The sequence below is a fragment of the Tachysurus fulvidraco genome, chromosome 13 (genome assembly GCF_022655615.1).
Source record: "Tachysurus fulvidraco isolate hzauxx_2018 chromosome 13, HZAU_PFXX_2.0, whole genome shotgun sequence".
In the NCBI taxonomy this organism is placed as follows: Eukaryota; Metazoa; Chordata; class Actinopteri; order Siluriformes; family Bagridae; genus Tachysurus; species Tachysurus fulvidraco.
The window spans coordinates 17,673,618-17,691,521 of record NC_062530.1 but is presented as its reverse complement, the minus strand read 5'-3'; the positions used below and the strand labels follow the sequence as shown (position 1 = coordinate 17,691,521).

Here is a 17,904-nt window from a genome sequence, read left to right as displayed (position 1 = left end):
CGCATTTTTAGACAAGTATAAAACTTTATTCTTGAAAAAAGATAAGTTTTCGTCTTGGCAGTTTTCAGATCCCTGTAGGTATCAGTGGAAGAAAAAAGAAACACACACGCGCACACACACACACGCGCACAAACATACACACACACGCACGCACAAGCAAAAGAGAAAAACAGATATGTGCCCTGGTCCTGCAACTCTGATACATTCACAACAGCGTACAAAGGCTATGCTTCTCATGGGGGGAGAAAAAACAGCACAGCTCAGGTAAAAGACAAATCATTGTCACACATTTGACACTAGATTTTGTAGCCACCCAAATGCAGCTCAATAAGTTTGACAAGGTACTTAGTGCTTCAAGCTGTTCATAGGGAAGTGCTTTTCATTAAATGTAAAAAAAAATCCCTTGCATTGATACTTAAGAAGCTCAAAAGTAGGTCATTAAACAAAAACTGACCCCTTAAGTCATCCCTTTTTGGAGACTATGCACAGGTATTAATGAATATATGTTCCTTCACTATAAATATCTCATTTTCTGAATAGATTCAGGAGAACATGGTCTTGCATAAAGCACGTGGGCCACATAAGATGCACATAAGCACATAAAACTCAATGCAATCACAAGCAGCATAATTATTCCTATATGCAAAAATTTTATTGACATTTTTAATGTGTTCTAAACAAACTAATGCTTCCTTGTTTTCTAGTTTGTCTTTCAATATATTCACACTGTCTTTCCAGTCATAGGCTCAGTTTTAACTGCATCTACCAGGAAGCTGAGTTCATTGCACATGGTCTCATGCCTGTAGGCCATGCGGATCTGGGCCACGTTGGTACGGCGAATGTCGTTCCCTTCTGGTCCTTCCTGGAGGTAGTTCTCACCTAAGAAATATTTCTTTTCCTGATAGAGACAGGTACATTTTAGAATCCCTGCAAACTATGTGCACTGCTGTAAATATATAGAGAATAACTAAACAGTAAAGCAGGGCATGTCTAGGCATGAGAAAGTGCAAAGGGAATTCTTCTCTTTGCTCAGATCTTAAGTTCAGATCATAATGCTTACTTTTAAATGCTTACTGAAAGTGGAACAAATGATTGTGAAAAATAATTTGTTCTTTCCTGAGTTTTTCTGATGGACATTATAGGACAAATGCTGTTAAATGCTCTATTCTGATTGGTCAAAATTTGTTGATTAAATCCTGTAAAGTGCTGATTTAAACATGCTTGTTATCATCGATATACTGGAGTATCAGAATTAATAATCAGAGATTGGCACATTATTGTGGTATAAATACTGAGAAATAAAATATGTACATATGAATCATGAATAATATATGATTTTTTTTTACATTAAGATCAATTGTTCAAAAATAACTTTTGACTTTATCAATAAATTCTACACATTTATTAAAAAAAAACAATCTACAAGGAGTCACAACCCTCCAAAAGAGTTTCCATGTCATAAAAGATTCCTTGTAGCAAAGCTAGAATCATTAAATATCAGAGCACAATGCTTAAGACACTCATGTCAAAAGTGGGTAAAATAGTAGACAAGTTGCTAACATTGTACCTGATGTGAGATTCCACTTTGTATGACACTGTTTCTTGCAATCTCGCACAGATCACATGTACTGAGCTTCCACAGCTGTCCCGCAATTGCATACTCCTCCATCAGTGCCTCCTACAAAGCACAAAATAGAAAAGAAAAAAAAGTAAAAACTCCATCATTGGACACTTTGCATGTATTCTGGAGTGAGAAAGTCACTCACTTTGGTATAGTGGAACTGCATGGGGTCATCAGTGGACAGTGAGACACACAGGCCCTTATGGAGGAACTCTCGTAGTGGGTTCTTGGAGTACTCCAGGAACAAGCTGTTGTTGCTCAGAGGAGACATAGCAATGGGTATCTGAGCCAGGTAGTAAAGGTACTGCAGCACAGGACTCTGCAGAGGTAAAATGGTGAAAAAGGGCAGAGTTTAACACATTTCAGAAGATAGTGAAATATTCTGCAAATATTTATTACAGTTTATAAAAATAATTGTTTTGTTAATACTCTAAAACAAAGACGAACGAAGTCACATACAAGATACTGTTTCTTCATCTCTCATCATCCCACAGAGCATGTGGGATCGTTTTCTTTATTAATATAAAGCATCCCACTTGGTTTAAAATTTTTGGTTCTGATATTTATATCTTTAAAAACATTCTACTGATATTCAAATTATGTTTAAATCCATCATTTTTCTGTACCACTCGTCCTAAACAGGGTTGCAGGGATCCTGGAGCAAGTTCTATTAAACGTGGGGGACATGACGCAAGGGACACCCTGGATGGGGTGCCAACACATCACAGGTCACAGGTCACAGGTCACACACACACACACACACACACACACACACACACACACACACACTGGAAGAACCCAGAATGCCTGGAGGAAACCCCTGAATCATGCAAAACCTACAAGCTCCACACACAGAAGGTACAAAGGTGGAAATCAAACCCCCAACAATAGAGGTGTTAGGCAATGAAATGACCACTAAGTCGCAGAATCAAATAATGATTCTTGGGATTCTTAAAAACTGATTTTAACCTAAATGCATCTGACTTCAAAAAATATATAGCAAGTTTTAGATTACAATATTAAGATCATTTTTAAATAGTTTACTCATTTCAAGATCTAAATTGTCATATTTAATTGAGAGATGATTTAATTTTTGCTTATTTGTAAAAATAATACTGTATGTCTAGAAATAGTCTTAATATTCCTTGCACTTGAGGGAAGCACTGACCATCTTCAGGTTGAGGCCATGAGAGATGTTATCTGCAGTGAGGAAGGCTGACACCAGGTGAGTGATGGAGCCTGCTTCTCCACAGTGTGGACGGAACTGAAAGGTACAGAGGCCACGTTCCCTATAAAGCATCATCATTAGCTGTTAGCATATATTGGGATTTAAGAGGCATACCTACATACATACATACATACATACATACACACTTTACATATCCTTGACCAGAAATCATCTATTCTATGTCAAAAATGTGATAACATCAATGCATCAAAATCAAATACTAATGCACCATTTATTCTAAAAGAAGACCAATTGCAAGGCAAATCACAGGTTTATACAGTATTAATGCACTCAGTCTAATGCTAATTATTTCTATGTTAACATAGAAACATAGTTTACATAGAGACCTGTATGATAGACATGTCAAATAAAATTAATTTTAAAATGTCTTTGATTGTTGATGTGCTGAATAGATGCTTTACTGTGAATAGATGCAAATTTAGCATTTTTGAAGACTATCAAATGGTCAGCGCTAAAACTATAACTTTAGATCATCCAGTTGTGTGATAGTTTATGCGATAATAGGAACAGGCTTGTTTGTGGAGTTTATAGTTATATTATAAATAACTATAACTGAAAACAGATATGCTGTAATATATGTAAGATATGCTGTAATACAGTACATTTTGTTACCTTTGGCGTCTCAAACATTAATAACGTACATGACAGTATTTCCTGTCTCAACCATACACAACATACACGACAGCACCTCCTGTCTGGGATTTATTGCTTACTTATTTAAGCATCTTGATAACAACAAGAGTAACTTGTGAAAGAATCTGTATTTTGTGTCTGAAACAAATGTTTTGAATGTAATGAAATATTTACTTTCTCAGGTTGTTCAGAACCATGATGTTGGAATACATGTGGAAGAGGTAGTAACTGTAAGGAGGGTTTTCTTCCATGGTCCATTCCTCTGGTTTGGGGCTCTTATAGGAGAACATATGATCACTATGTTTGGACTCATCATCCACACTGTCAAAGCCTGTCACCTGCAAATGAATAGCAAGAACCTTTTCAGTGGACATGTTCAGAAAAAATATATAAATGCAAGTTCGTAATCAATGTCTGTTTGCTTCCAGAGTCTTCAGGATTTGCTTCTATGAGTCTCATAATCAGTTTTTGTTTGTTGAATGTTTAAACTGACATTTTTACACCAGACAGCAATAATGGTGTAGAGTGCATATAGTTAATTAGTAATAATTGTAACTCTATAATATCAGGACTCACATATTTCAGTAAAACATGAATTTCCTTGTGCTTCTGAGGGTTTACAGTAGCCTCAAACAGAGGAAGGAAGATGTTCTCCAGCATCTTGGCAAAGTTTGGAATTATCTTCTTTGATCTGAAAATGTCACTGAGTCACAAAATACACATTTTATGTAATATTATTTATATATTAAATATATGATACAATGATAAGACGGATACAGTAATTTGACACAAAACTGTGTTCTAATTCAAAGCCAATAGGCCAGTTACACTTACTATATCCTTGGAACTTGGATCATATATCTTAGGTTGGGTGAGTACATCTTTTGTTGGATGAACCATTTTGCTAGGCTTTCCCATTCGTTGGCAGAGCGGCCATAGATAGAAAGGCGGGGCTCTGCATACTGGTACTTACTTTCCTCCAGATCATGCGCCACCTCCTAAAAGCAACGACATAAACATAGAAATACATGGTTTATGACACAGAATATTGCATCATAAAGACTTTTTATATGACTGAAGTCATTATGTTTATTTTACCTTTATAAGCCGCGCAAAATATTCTCCATTAATGTAGTTGTCGGATTTTAAGTAAATCTCACGAAGCTCACTTGCACCAACTGGGTTGTATTTGGAGTTAAACTTGTCAAAACGGTGGAAAGTTTGCCTGCCCTGAAATTGAAACTTTTGTTAGCCACTATAATTTCAAAATGATCATGGAAAGTAAATTGGCAGTATAAGGCATACATACAGCATGCACATCCAATGAATCCACTGTGAGATCGTAAGGGTCCATGTGGAGAGTTTCAAACACCTGCTTCAGGGTGATCTTTTTCCCACTCTTTTCCATCACCACCCGATCTGCCTCTGTTTTACATGTGTCCTGGATGAAACTGAGAAGGTGCTTTTGGTTCATGCAGGCTGCTGCATGGATGTGGGTGTCTACCTAAACATAGTCAAAGTAACATCAGATTTGGGTTAAGAGTTTAATGCTGGTTCTGAGGAGAATACAGAAGAAGGCTTCTAGGATGTCAGGCTTTCAAACAGGCTTATCTCTTGTGTTATTCAGTTTCATTTAATGGGTGGCAATTTTAAAATAGCTTGCAGGGTTAATAGCTGCTGTCTTTCAAATAAAAATACATGAATTTGAACTCCCAACAGTTGCAACCGAAAAGCATTTGCTCTTATTACCAAGAGATCACAAGTTTGAATCGTTACAAAACTGTCTGTGTTTTCTGAATGGGGAGGATGTACTCTCACTGCCCTGTCAATCACATAAACATTTGCCTTTACGGGCATCTCTGAGCTCATATAAGTGGAAGAGTGCAGACAGAACATGGCTCCAAATGTGTTACGTTGCCCTGTGATGCTTCTTGAGCAGGACCTTGAAAGTTTACCCATAAGGAATCACATGTTTTACCACCCACCCACCCTCCCTCCCTCCCTCCCTCCCTTCACAGTTACAAGCTGTTATATGGTAAAGTAGAGTTAGCTAGCTGGTAAGATGTGAAAATGAGGACAGAAAATGTTTTTGGCCCGCACATTAGACTACAAGTCTTAAGGTGGATTATTTTGGACTTTTGTGGAACCATCACTAATGGTTATAATACAAATACATACAGTGGTGTGAAGAAGCAATGCTGGCTTCTTTTTTGTGCCCAAAATGTAGATTCATGCAGGCTATCAGTGGCACTCACAGATCTGAGCTTTATTTTGGCGTATATACACCACCAGCTCCAATGCTCCATCTCTGCCTGACTCACTCACAGCATGTATCAGGGACATTAAATATTGGATGTCCCAGAATTTTCTTAAATTGAATGATAAAAAAACTGAGATATTATTGATTGGATCTATTGCCACAGTCAAAACGATGAACCAGTCTTTTGATGTTCATGGAACTCACATTAAGCCTTCGTCATCGATCCGTAACCTTGGGGTTTTATTCGATTCAAATCTATCTTTTGGCCCTCACATTTCTTCTCCTGTTAAAAACTCTTTTTTCCATCTTCGTAATATTGCTTGTCTCTGATCTTCTCTCACCATAGCTGATACTGAAACCTTAATTCATGCACTAATCACTTCACGTCTGGACTATTGCAATGCCTTATTTCTTGGTCTTCCCAAAAAACTTATCGCAAGATTACAGTATGTTCAAAACTCAGCAGCAAGAGTTCTCACCTCCACTAGGCGCTCTGCTCACATTACTCCACTGCTTCATGCGCATCATGTATACACTTTAAGGTATTGCTTCTAACGTTCAAAGCATTAAATGGTCTTGCTCCCCAATATCTGTTTGACCTACTTTCCCCTTACCGCCCTGTCCGGTCCCTTAGATCAGCTGAACTTGATTTGTTGTCCATCCCTCCTTTCCGTCTGTCTACTGTTGGTGGAAGGTAATTTAGTATAAATGCTCAATTATGGAATTCGCTGCCTCCTACACTACGAAACATCACATCTGTGGGTGCATTTAAGTCCCAGTTAAAAACATATCTATTTAACAAGCATTTCGGATAATGCAATTATATGTATTATGTGATGTGTATATATAGATGTATATGTAAGTGTCTGAATGTACTGTATTTGTGAAATGTAAAGCGACCTTGAGCTACGGAAAGGCGCTATATAAACTTCTTCTTCTTCTTCTATTATTTCTCATTTCCTCATTATCAGCAGTGAAAAAGAAAGTGCATGTGACATACAGTCATGAGAGTAATGAATGCAGACAAGGTAAATTATTTACACTATAATGCTATTTTACATCAAATGCCTTTAGAGCAAAAACTAAAATTGGATCGATTAAACACACATTTGAAGAGACCAGACCAGACCAGACCAGACCAGACAGACAGATAGACAGACAGACAGATAGTTTCATACCTTCCTGACATTGTAGAAGTCTCTATGTGGAACACTCTTTAGTTCCTTCAGCTCTGCCAACTCATTCAACATCTCATGCAAGTAGAACTTGGAATTAAGAAAGTTAAGCCTTCTGTGACAATAGGTCTTCCTGTAAATGAATGGAGTATTAATAGTTTGGCATTAGTCTGATGTGATCAGTTATATGTGATAAATGATGTGATGATTTTTAAAGATGTACACAAAAGTTAAACTTGGTTGGTTAGGTGTTAAAAGATAATAGGTGATTGTTTTGATAGCAGCACTTGTAGCATGATGTACTTACGTGGGTCCATCAGCAATCATGGCAAGGACATGAGTCATGTCAATAGTGAAAGTCTCCATGTCAGGGTATGGTAATCTGTGTGGCATGTCTTTACTCAAAGCCTCTGCATCATCATACACATTTATGATACCATCCTTCATCTTCATAATGTAGTTCAGGTTCTGAGGAATGTCCTCCATACTGTATGGGTCCTCACCCTCACTTGGACAGGGAGTGCTATCTGCAATTGCCATAATTTACAAAAACATCCTTCAAAGCATTGATCTTACAAAGTGTTCTACTTTTTTAATTACACTCACTGTTCCTCCTAGAACACCCACCTGGCAGAACATCTTCTTCTTCATTCCATGTGTCATTATAGGCAGTCCTTAGAAACTTGGCAGTGGTTCTGGGAAAATGGTGGTATGCCAGACGGGCATATTTTTCTCTGATGAGCAATGCTTTCAACAGGCTTTTTGATGCCTGCTCATAGTCATCGACTGTGATCTGGAACAATAATTTTAGAATAATGCATGATAGAATTATACTCCTGATATACTTCATATATATATTATATACACATTTAATATACTGTGCACTATATTTTGGTGTTTTAATGTCAAACAATCTGAAGCATTCTAAGATGAAAAACATTATATTGCTTTAACTTTAAGACATTATAATATAAATTATAATGTAATCCAGAATGCATGCATGTCTTTATTAGTGAAACAAAAGTGTTAACTGTTCCTATTGTATCACCCTTCCAAATATGCTATGTATTCTTCAGGTATTAAAATGTTTAACAGTTTATTCACAGATTATCAGGTTATAATAAACTTCCATTACAAAAAACGGTTGAATATCCCAAAATCAGTGCCTTATTTTAAAGTACCAATAGGCTGTGCAGCTTGTTTTTAGCCCAGACTTGAAGACATTAGTCAAAAAATATGGATGCTAGTTACAAAGGTTGTTATACCATTTTGTACAGCTAAGGACATGTATCAAAGTAGTTGAATTGTCCTGTGTTTCATGGTTGGTTCACCATCAGTAGAGTTAAACAAGAGCAGCATATGAAGTTATTTCTATTACCTCCTTTCAATAAGGGTGTGAGATAAAAATGACAAGACATAGCTGGAATTTCTAACTGACAGGACTAGCACTGTTAATAAAGCTGAAAGGGTGTAAACGTATTAAGAACAGCGTGTGACATATATCAGCCACTTGTTTTGTCTGTGGAGCTTATTGCACCTCAGACACTCCTAGGTTTTGTTGTTTTTTTAATGACTGTGTCCTGTAAGCAGCTGAACAAGTACCTCCTCTATTCTATTTTATTGTCTTCAATTTTCTATCACGCACAATTAATCAAACTATCTCAGAGTCATAGCTTGATGCATTATAGACAATTGTGTGAATAGCTGTGTCAGTTAAATCAATTCAAAATCAAAAGGTAACAATCATTAATAGATAATGGTACAAATAATATTTTTGCTACAATATTTGGTTATTTGTCAGAATAACTCAGTCCACATAACGACATGCTACTTAAATGATTATTCTATGGATTGCAAAGGCTGAAGGAGATATTTTGTGCATTTGTTTTCTTTGCTAATGATTTGTAACTTCCTTCTTCATTGCAATGAAGAGCTGAAATGTGGGTTCTTTTGATCTTATTTGCAAAAACATCATTCCATGCTCTGCAATAGAATTGAATAAATGACTGCACCTACCCCTGCACAGTAGTCACCACTGATAGTGACTCTCTGGAACTCTGGGACATTGCTTTCACCAGGAGCTTCAGATATAGCCGGGTTGAGGAGAGGACCAATCACAGACATGGCCCACTCAGAGGCACCTGGTATCTGAAGAGATATAGACTGGGAACGGATCAGCTTAAAACTCTTCTTCCTAGAGTTTGACAAAAAGAATAAAAATGACCGTCACAGTCACAATAAAAACACAGAGACTCAATGATGTGGTCTTTCTTTATGTGTCCCAGTGTATAATGACCTTTTGACACTCTCTTCTGAATGTTCCTCAGCCAGCCCTTTAAGCAGCTCTCGCTCCTTAGCCTGATGGAGACCAATTGGGCAGTCCTCAGGCACGGTAAACATTGACATGACATCTTTGGTGCTCTCCTCTTTTATTGCTGATGCATACACCTTCTCAGCTAGACGCTTCACCTTCTCATCCACTTCGCTTAAGGAGATCTTCGGGAACTGCCGATGCATGTCTGCAAGATTAAACCAGATGATTAGAGTAAGAAATTACTCTAAAGTTCTCTACTGTTTCTTTGTAAATTTACAACAGTTCATGTTGAATTTACAACATGTTGAATATGAGAGTTCCTCTTTACACTTCTAGTGCTATGACTATTGCATGAAATAAAGACATCATGAGAAATGATGCAAATCTTTACAAGAGTTTAGTTAATACAGCACAAACTAATGCAAAAGTATAGACAGACATTAATCTGTCTTGGTCTTTATACATAGGTTTTAATATGTAAATATGATATGAACATGTGCATTTTCACTTTGAGTCTATTTTTACTGATGGCATAAGCTGCATGCCATTAGAAGCATGTACAAATCACACTCATGAAATGTTTGCCTAACCACGTGTAAAAACAACAGCAAAAACGTTTCTGCTTTTTCTGTCATGCAACAACAACTCTGTGTTAATAATTAAAGGCAATGTCTTATATACCTTTGGGCCTCACAACATTTATTTCTTTTTTTCTATTTCATTCTCATGAATGTGCAAGAGATTCTGCCTCCTATATACTTGACAGGAGGAGGAAACCTTGTTATGAACTAGTCCCAAAAGGATACTCTTCTAGGTGCCACCCAGTACTAGGATTATATTTTTTACAGCATACAGTGGTAGAAGAGCAGGAAGTAGGAAGTTCTTTGTATGTTTTGTATGAACATTATATTTAAGATTGCTAAAGCTAGCAGGTGTTATCTAAGCCTGAAGTGGTCTTTCAAGCTTATGATGCAAGATTATGAAGCCTGTGTACATACAGTATCAAATGTCTGTAGAGAAAGCTCAAGTTTCATTTTGTGCTCTGCCAGAAATATTCATCATATTACTGTAAACATTACTAAGCACATATTGGGGGTAGTATCCCTCTCATGCTCAGTGGATTCCCATGTGTCAGCTTGAATACAGCAGTTGGCTTTCTCTGAGAAGTGTTTATGTACTGTTTAAGTAAAGGACACTCATGTAAGAAATAAATATAGTACAAATTCTGAAACTACAGCATGTATTTGACTAAACAGCACTGAGCTCTACAAGTAACAAGTTGTAACTATTAGTGCATCAGAACAAAACACTCCATCATTTTCTTAATTTTAATAGTAATATGGTACAATCATTAATAGTAAATGGTACAATCGAATGAGTAACTCTTTTAGCTCTGGTGCTTTCAGACAGTAATATTCTACACTGAATGGGGAGGAATTGTTAGAGCACAGTGATGGCACTGTTCCACTATATACTCCATATGTTTATCCAACATCCTGTCTAGTGTTTGTGATAAAATGCCAGTCACGTGATGAGTGTGCTTCTGGGTGGGTAAATGTTTGATTTTCATTGACAGTCAAAATTTAGCAGGCCTTTCCTGCTATTACTGGTGCTACATATCCATTCCTTTTTTAAAAAAGGTTCCTAATTTACTACCTGAATAATTTCTGTTTTAGACTGATGACACGCAGAACTTGTGTGGTCGACAAAATTGGGTTGTTTTTAGTGCTTGGCTCTATAAAAAGCCCAAGAGGTCATTCTAAAATTCTTTTCTATTGACTTGTTGACATGTAACTAGAGCCAGTGTCAACAATCCTGGCAACCTCCGATAGGACACATGACAGCACTGTGAGACTGATAATTCCAGAGTGTTCCCATCTAGAAACACTGCATTCCAGGAGGGCCTTCTAGATGAGTCTAGAACAGACTGGAGCTCATTTCCAAGTTTATCTCATCTTAAAATTACAGACAACATACAAAAATATGAACTCTCTATATAGGCAGTTTAAAACAGATTGTACTAAAATGTAATTAAATTGGACTGTGAATATATTTGCAATGTGATGTTATATAGTGTTTTTTTTATTTATTAATGAGGAATGTTTCAACCTTAAAATGCTAATCAGCCCATTGAAGAAAAGTCATTCTTACCTTTGCTTACATCTCTGAACTACATAATATCCAAAGTTGTGTCTGACACCTTTAAGCTTTTTTGTTATTGCCAAAGCAGGAAAAGACTCTTATTTCTTACCTTCTGTAGTCATCATCGCCTTAATTTTGTTTTGAGAAGTTCTAATGCTCAGTGGTGATGATGCACATCAAATCAGTGTTAGCTTTACAGTGTCTTGAGTGTCCCACTCCTTCTCTATTTAAAGAGGCTGACACTGACAACGTCATGTCAATTCAGGACACCAAGTCTTTCCCAAATGTCACAACTGGCAGCCAGCTGGGGGTGTGTGAGTGCCGGAGACCAAAACACCGAAATGCCATTTGCTGTTAAAACCGAAGTGGTTAAGAACACCTAATTCACTGAACACCTGTGTTTAGAATAGTGTACAAGGGAGAAAAGCAAGGAGGAATCCTGATGTGCTAGATTATCATTTGCACTACACCTAACAGTTAATGTCTTATTCAAGGCACAAATAACTCTAGCACAAAAACACAAAAGAAAAGATCAGGATTAGGTACCAGTTACCGCCAATAGTTGTGTGGGACTACAGCACCTCTTTACCACTGCAATCCATATGCTCACATCATGCACTGTGTCACATAAGCGATCACATGCACTTGAACCACATTTATGCTCAATGAGCACCAGCTTATGCCATGTTTTGTATAGCACTCTTTGTTTCGTTTCAGTAGTGTCAGTGTCTGTTGTCATACCCATGCCATATTTCATGTATATTTTATGTTTTCTAGTTTGTTTGTTTATTCTGTACAGTCCTAGACTTTGTTCATTTGTGTTTCACTTCTAACAAAGTACCCCAGCTTCAAACAACCCATAACACATACAGTATAACATTATATGAAGGGAGTCCATGTTTTTTTTTTATTATGTCACACGTTAGCTTTATTATTGTGTTTGCTTTTATGTTTGCTTTTTTATTTAGTTTTAATATCCTGACCACAAAAATGTATACTGTGGGTGGTATGATTGGGAATAAAAGATTGTAGGACTCCAATAAATAGCCAACATGCACTACACATGGGAAAAATAAGCCTAATATTTGAATTGTGGGTATAAAAATAAATTTAACTGCTGTGAGGGTGATTGGAATTTGTTTTACAGTTAAAGGGGTTTTCTGGCTGCAAAACCTTTGAAAAAAGTTGAGTTTGTTTTAGATCATCTAACTGTTTAACATTTAACTATGCAAAACATGGATCCTATCAACACTGCACTACTATATCATGTTCTGGCCACACCCTAGCAATAGCAACTGGTGCCAAAAAAACACATACATAGTCCTGCCTTATTCACAGATTTGCAGTTTTGCATTCTGAAATAAAAGCTCAATTCAATGGATTACCTATAACCATTAATATACTGTATATCAGTTTGTGTGTATGATTTCCCTCTACCTATTCAGGCACATTAACTCACTCCTGACATATAGTCTGTTTGCATAATAATGTGCTAGAATACTGACTCTCCAAACAACTGAAATGAGTAGCCCTAAGAATAACACGCCACAGTTGCACACAGTGACACAGAACTTAGCACTGCATACAAGCTAGCATATCTCCTGCTGCGAGAACACTATAACTCTGTAAGCTTATAATACATGACCTTGACACACATTTCCAACTCTTACCTGTTTTATTTAGTAAAGTGTTGTGCTAAGCCCCTAACAGCCCGGCAATAGCTTTGCATGCATTAATGGAATTCAGAGTCTAAGATTAACACAAAGATATAGAAAGCATTTCCTGGTTTGCTACTGCGCAAATTTCTAGATTAACACCAGGTTAAGTTCTGTCCATCACAGAAACAGGCTTTTACCTGTGCGTACTGTAGATCAGGTTGGTTCCTCTCTTCAACTTTAGTGATTTGTAAGAGGAGTACAGGGTCCAAGTCTTTTTTTATGTGCCTTTTTATGGGTATTACTGACCTTTCCAATACTTTCAAGGAAACAGTTGGGAGAAATTAGACTCCGCCTATCAACATAGCTCTGGTTGTGTACCTGTCCATCCCACTTAATCTAAGCCAAACTCTCACTCCGTCTCCTGCTGCACTGTACCACATCTTTCACACACTTCACATTTACTAATTTTTTTTCAACAATAACTATTATAGCAACCAAACAATAATTTGTGCTTAAACCTCAGAATTCCATGTGATTTAGCCAGCCTGAAAGATAACATAATGTACAAATAATTTTGGAAGTGTATGTCATGTAAACATGTCCAAACCAGCCTCAGATATTTCAAGCTCAAGTTTAAGTATGCTTTATTACACAGGAGGTGCCATATTAATGACTATAGATCACAGATTCACAAGAGACAAATAAGTAAAGAAAACTAAAGAGTCATGTTTGACTGTATATATTTATTATAAATAATACAATAATTCTATACCATTCTAATATATATGAATCATTGTATTCACTGCCAGTCAAACAAATTTGAATGAATTACATTTAGTTTTTGCTTAACACAAGAAAATCGAAGTAAGTAATATTAATCACTGAAGTGAAATTGTTGTTGTTTTTTTATTGAGAAAGAAATCTAAATCTATTTACAACATATATTTATTATTCTAATTGACCTTGTAGCACAAAGTGTGTATATTTGTTCTTAACAATAGATAATAACACTGTAATACTGTTAAAAATATTAATAGCAAGAAGAATATAAAGTACAGTAATGGTTCAGGTGGTTCAAATGAACCCGCCCTCACTGCCAAAGGTCCAGAATTTAAGTTTTTTTTTTTTCCTTCATGTGATTATTGTCATCATTGTTTTATCCTGGGTTGCTGTTTCAAATTAACATGATACATTATTGTAGCTGGACGTGTGTTTGTGTGTGTGTGTGTGTGTGTGTGTGTGTGTGTGTGTGTGTGTGTGTGTGTGTGTGTGTGTGTGTGTGTGCAGCGCGTGCAGTTCAGAGAGAGTTCTCGCAATACACTTTTCAAAGCAACGGTGAAGCATCGCCTCTGAATGATGGGGGGTTATACTGTGTGTATATATATATATATATATATATATATATATATATATATATATATATATATATATATATATATATATATTTTAATGAAAAGGATTTCTATATTTTATATTTTATATTGGCTGTGCAATACTGACTTTTGTGATTAACCAATACTGGCAGACAGAAGCCCATGGAAATGCTTCTCTCCGTTACCTTATGTGAATGTGAACGGTCGGCCAGCACTCTCCGGAGACTGAACACATTCATGCGTAGCAGCATGGGAGAGAACCGCTTATCATCCCTGGCCCTCATCCATACACACTACGACATGGCAGTCAACCTGGATGAAGCCGTGAACATATTCTCCAAATTGCACCCAAGAAGATTGGAACTGACCAGTGTACTAAATCCATAAGTGTCAACACAAATACAGCAACAAGCAAAGAGGCATTGACAGAGAGTCAAGAAATTATGATGAAAATAATTATTATTAATACTTCAGTAAAGTTAATTAAAACTATTCTGTTGTTAGTGTGGTCTTTAAACTTATGAACTGTGTATGGACTGACAAAGGTGGTACATGAGGAAGCAATTTGACAACAATGCAGTAAATAATTTAGGTGCATCAAAAAGCATGTTCGTTAAGATACCAGCAGACAAGCTAATCCAGCACAAATTAGTGCATAAAAGGTTACCAACATTAAATATTTGAACATCATAATTAAATACAAAATGAGGAGAAAAACTTTTTGAAAAAGGTCCACTTTTTGAAAAAGAACCCCCCTTTTCAATAGGCTGTCTACGGACCTGAACATTATGCTACTCAATGCCATTAGCCTACAAACGTTTATTTGTACAGAAAGAACAGCATAAGAATGGACACAGTTTACCTAATCAGAATGCGCTACCATTACTGTTCAAACTAATTATACTAATCATTGGCTGTGTAACAAATACAGTGCAAAAAATTCCATCTTAGCAAGGGATAATTCTTAAATTTATACATATTATATATATATATATATATATATATATATATATATATATATATATATATATATATATATATATATATATTTATTTATTTCATATTCTAAGATGGTAAAACTATTTTTAAATAAATAGTAAAATGTTATTGTCATATTTGGCTTTTCTAGCTTAAAATAAGAGGTTGACTAGATATAAGATATGTTAAATTAAATTTATGTCTATACATTTTTATCTGTAATAGATATAACAGACCGGTTTCAAAACTGATGCTACTGTTTCAGCAACACTCTTAACATTACTCTGACATTTATTACACAAGTCTGACATGTCTGACAGTCTTTTGTGTCTGACAGTATTGCATACTTGTACTGCTGGTTGTGTACTGGTGTCCATGTTCGATCGAATCTGCCCAGGGCTTAGAGTATTAAAAATAAATGTCCTAACCTGAAATATATCTTAAACATTAATATAATCCACATGGCATTGTTTAGTTGCAAATAGATTTGAAGGACAAAAGTGAATGCCAAAAGGGCCTTGCAATTGCACTTTAAACAACAAATAGTTTTGAACAACAAATAGAGGGGAAAACTGTCTTAATACACTGTGCTGAGAGACTGAAACAGTTTTGGACAGGATTACTCCTCAGTGCTATTCTGACTTTTAATTCTAGAAAAATGTAAACTTGAATCTAGAGAACAGCAAAAATGTATACATTTAGATATTCATATGTGTGTGTTTCAGACATTATTATCTGAAGACACCAGGCTTCCTTACTGAGTTATATCTCTGATGTGCATAGAGTTATTCTAAGTGTAGTTATGTTACAATGCAATGTTTGGGTTACTATTTTTAAACCATGTACATTTTTTATATTCTATATTCTATTTACATTTTTTAAATTCTGCTTAATTCTGCTTAACATATGACAATAGAACAAGAAAATTTAAAGCCTAAAATGGTAAAATACAAATGTCTATAAATAAAGTTCAAATAAGAAATAGTAGCTTAATTTTTGTGAAACTAAACTAAATAACATTTCACAATGCCGAAATAGGGAACTAGTAGATTTAGACTAACAGGACATTGTTAAAATGGCTTGGACTAGTTTGTGTGTGTGTGTGTGTGTGTGTGTGTGTGTGTGTGTGTGTGTGTGTGTGTGTGTGTGTGTGTGTATGTTTGTGTGTGTGTGTGTGTGTGTGTGTGTGTGTGTGTGTGTGTGTGTGTGTGTGTGTGTGTGTGTGTGTGTGTGTGTGTGTGTGTGAAATAGAAAATAGAGAGAGAGAGAGAGAGAGAGAGAGAGAGAGAGAGTGTTTATTCAGAGAGTGTTTATGCGGTTTGCATGTGTTACATGTGGGTGTGAGCTGACTGCTTTTCTGCCTGCAGTTTATTCTGTAAATAATTTTAATTTGTAAATGAAATGATCTTGCGTAATCATCCTTACCTGCAGGCGTAGACTGCTGCTTTTTCAGAGGAGTGGCGTTTCTCCTCGTCTTGTTTAATGCATTTGGGTCCATCTGATTTTCAATCACAGACAAATGAGATGTTACACATTACTGATGTATAGCTAAATGTTAAGTGTTTTTTAAGCATACTGTCTCAGTAAGAAACTGTAAATACTTCAGAGTGAATGTTGATATAAATAAAGTTATTGTGTTCCTGGAAGCAAGCCAGGGAACGCCAACTTTCAGTTTATCTGTAAACAGGAAAACGTAAACTGTTCCTGTTGCATGCAAAGACCTATGAGCCTAAGACAAATCAAACATTTTGTATGACTGGAAGTATGATTTACCGCTATATTTACATACATTTGTAATGTCTTGTATCTGCTAAAAAGACATAGGTCTTGTCAAGTCTAGTTGGCATGAAGTTATGCTGACTGCTTGTTGAGACATGCAACATAGAAAAAAGTGAAATCTACAACCTGCTAACAGGCATGTAAACAGGCACTTTTTGAACAAACTGTTAATTATAAGAAAAGGTCTGCATTTATGTGTGCACTAGCACTTTCTTATTTCTATAAATTTTTAGTTTAAAAATTAATAAATAAATATTCAATAATAAAAATAAATTGAGATGAGTTCATCTGAATTGTACTCACCTCTTAGTGTGTAGAAAGGTTTCTTGTTCTTTGTGCTTTTTCTCTGTCACTGAGTGTGTTTGCTTTGAGAAAGATGTTCCTGTGCTTGTTCTCTGGCTATGAAGATAAACTGTGAGTTTTAACAAGTGAGCTTTAACAAGTGTCTGTCCTACACATATAACCCTCTCACAGCTAGCTATGTAAAAGAAAAGCCAACAACAAAGTGCTGTCACTGTGGGAGTGGCTTAGAGTTCCTTCCTTTGGTGGCTTATTTCCCCCTTTCATAGCTTGCTTGCAAACATTTTGAATCGCTTGGCAGAACTATTTTAGACCACAACTGCTTTTGTGTTATCATGTGTATCGAGTATATCAGCAGAAGTAGCTGATGAACACAGCATGCAATGCAAATGTCTGTGGCCTCTTTCCTTATGCAAATAAGC

At 36.1% G+C, this 17,904-nt stretch overlaps 1 protein-coding gene across 3 annotated transcripts; it reads right to left on the bottom strand.

Moving 5' to 3' along the window:
* Nucleotides 1–4: 4 nt before the first annotated feature.
* ampd3b (adenosine monophosphate deaminase 3b) lies at nucleotides 5–17,685 on the bottom strand. Of its 3 annotated transcripts, XM_027161522.2 has the most exons (16): nucleotides 17,486–17,685; nucleotides 16,829–16,901; nucleotides 9,235–9,457; nucleotides 8,955–9,132; nucleotides 7,566–7,731; nucleotides 7,246–7,465; nucleotides 6,942–7,071; nucleotides 4,813–5,007; nucleotides 4,602–4,733; nucleotides 4,338–4,501; nucleotides 4,080–4,206; nucleotides 3,678–3,841; nucleotides 2,790–2,910; nucleotides 1,767–1,940; nucleotides 1,568–1,678; nucleotides 5–898 (listed from the first exon to the last, which is right to left on the bottom strand). In XM_027161522.2, the coding sequence occupies exons 2-16, from the start codon at nucleotides 16,899–16,901 to the stop codon at nucleotides 722–724; spliced, it is 2,355 nt and encodes a 784-aa protein (XP_027017323.2). In that variant the 5' UTR covers nucleotides 17,486–17,685; the 3' UTR covers nucleotides 5–721. The 3 variants fall into 3 exon arrangements, with proteins under 3 accessions (XP_027017323.2, XP_027017324.1, XP_047678285.1); XM_027161523.2 differs by lacking the exons at nucleotides 16,829–16,901; nucleotides 17,486–17,685 and adding an exon at nucleotides 13,250–13,401; XM_047822329.1 differs by lacking the exons at nucleotides 16,829–16,901; nucleotides 17,486–17,685 and adding an exon at nucleotides 11,504–11,631.
* Between the last annotated feature and the right edge of the window lie 219 nt (nucleotides 17,686–17,904).

Coding starts and splice junctions, on each gene's coding strand:
- ampd3b (XM_027161522.2), bottom strand. CDS start 16,901: ATGGACCCAAATGCATTAAACAAGACGAGGAGAAACGCCACTCCTCTG. Junction 5,008..6,941: donor ACTTCTACAATGTCAGGAAG/GTATGAAACTAT, acceptor GACTATGTTTAG/GTAGACACCCACATCCATGC. Junction 4,207..4,337: donor ATCCAAGTTCCAAGGATATA/GTAAGTGTAACT, acceptor TTTGTGACTCAG/TGACATTTTCAGATCAAAGA.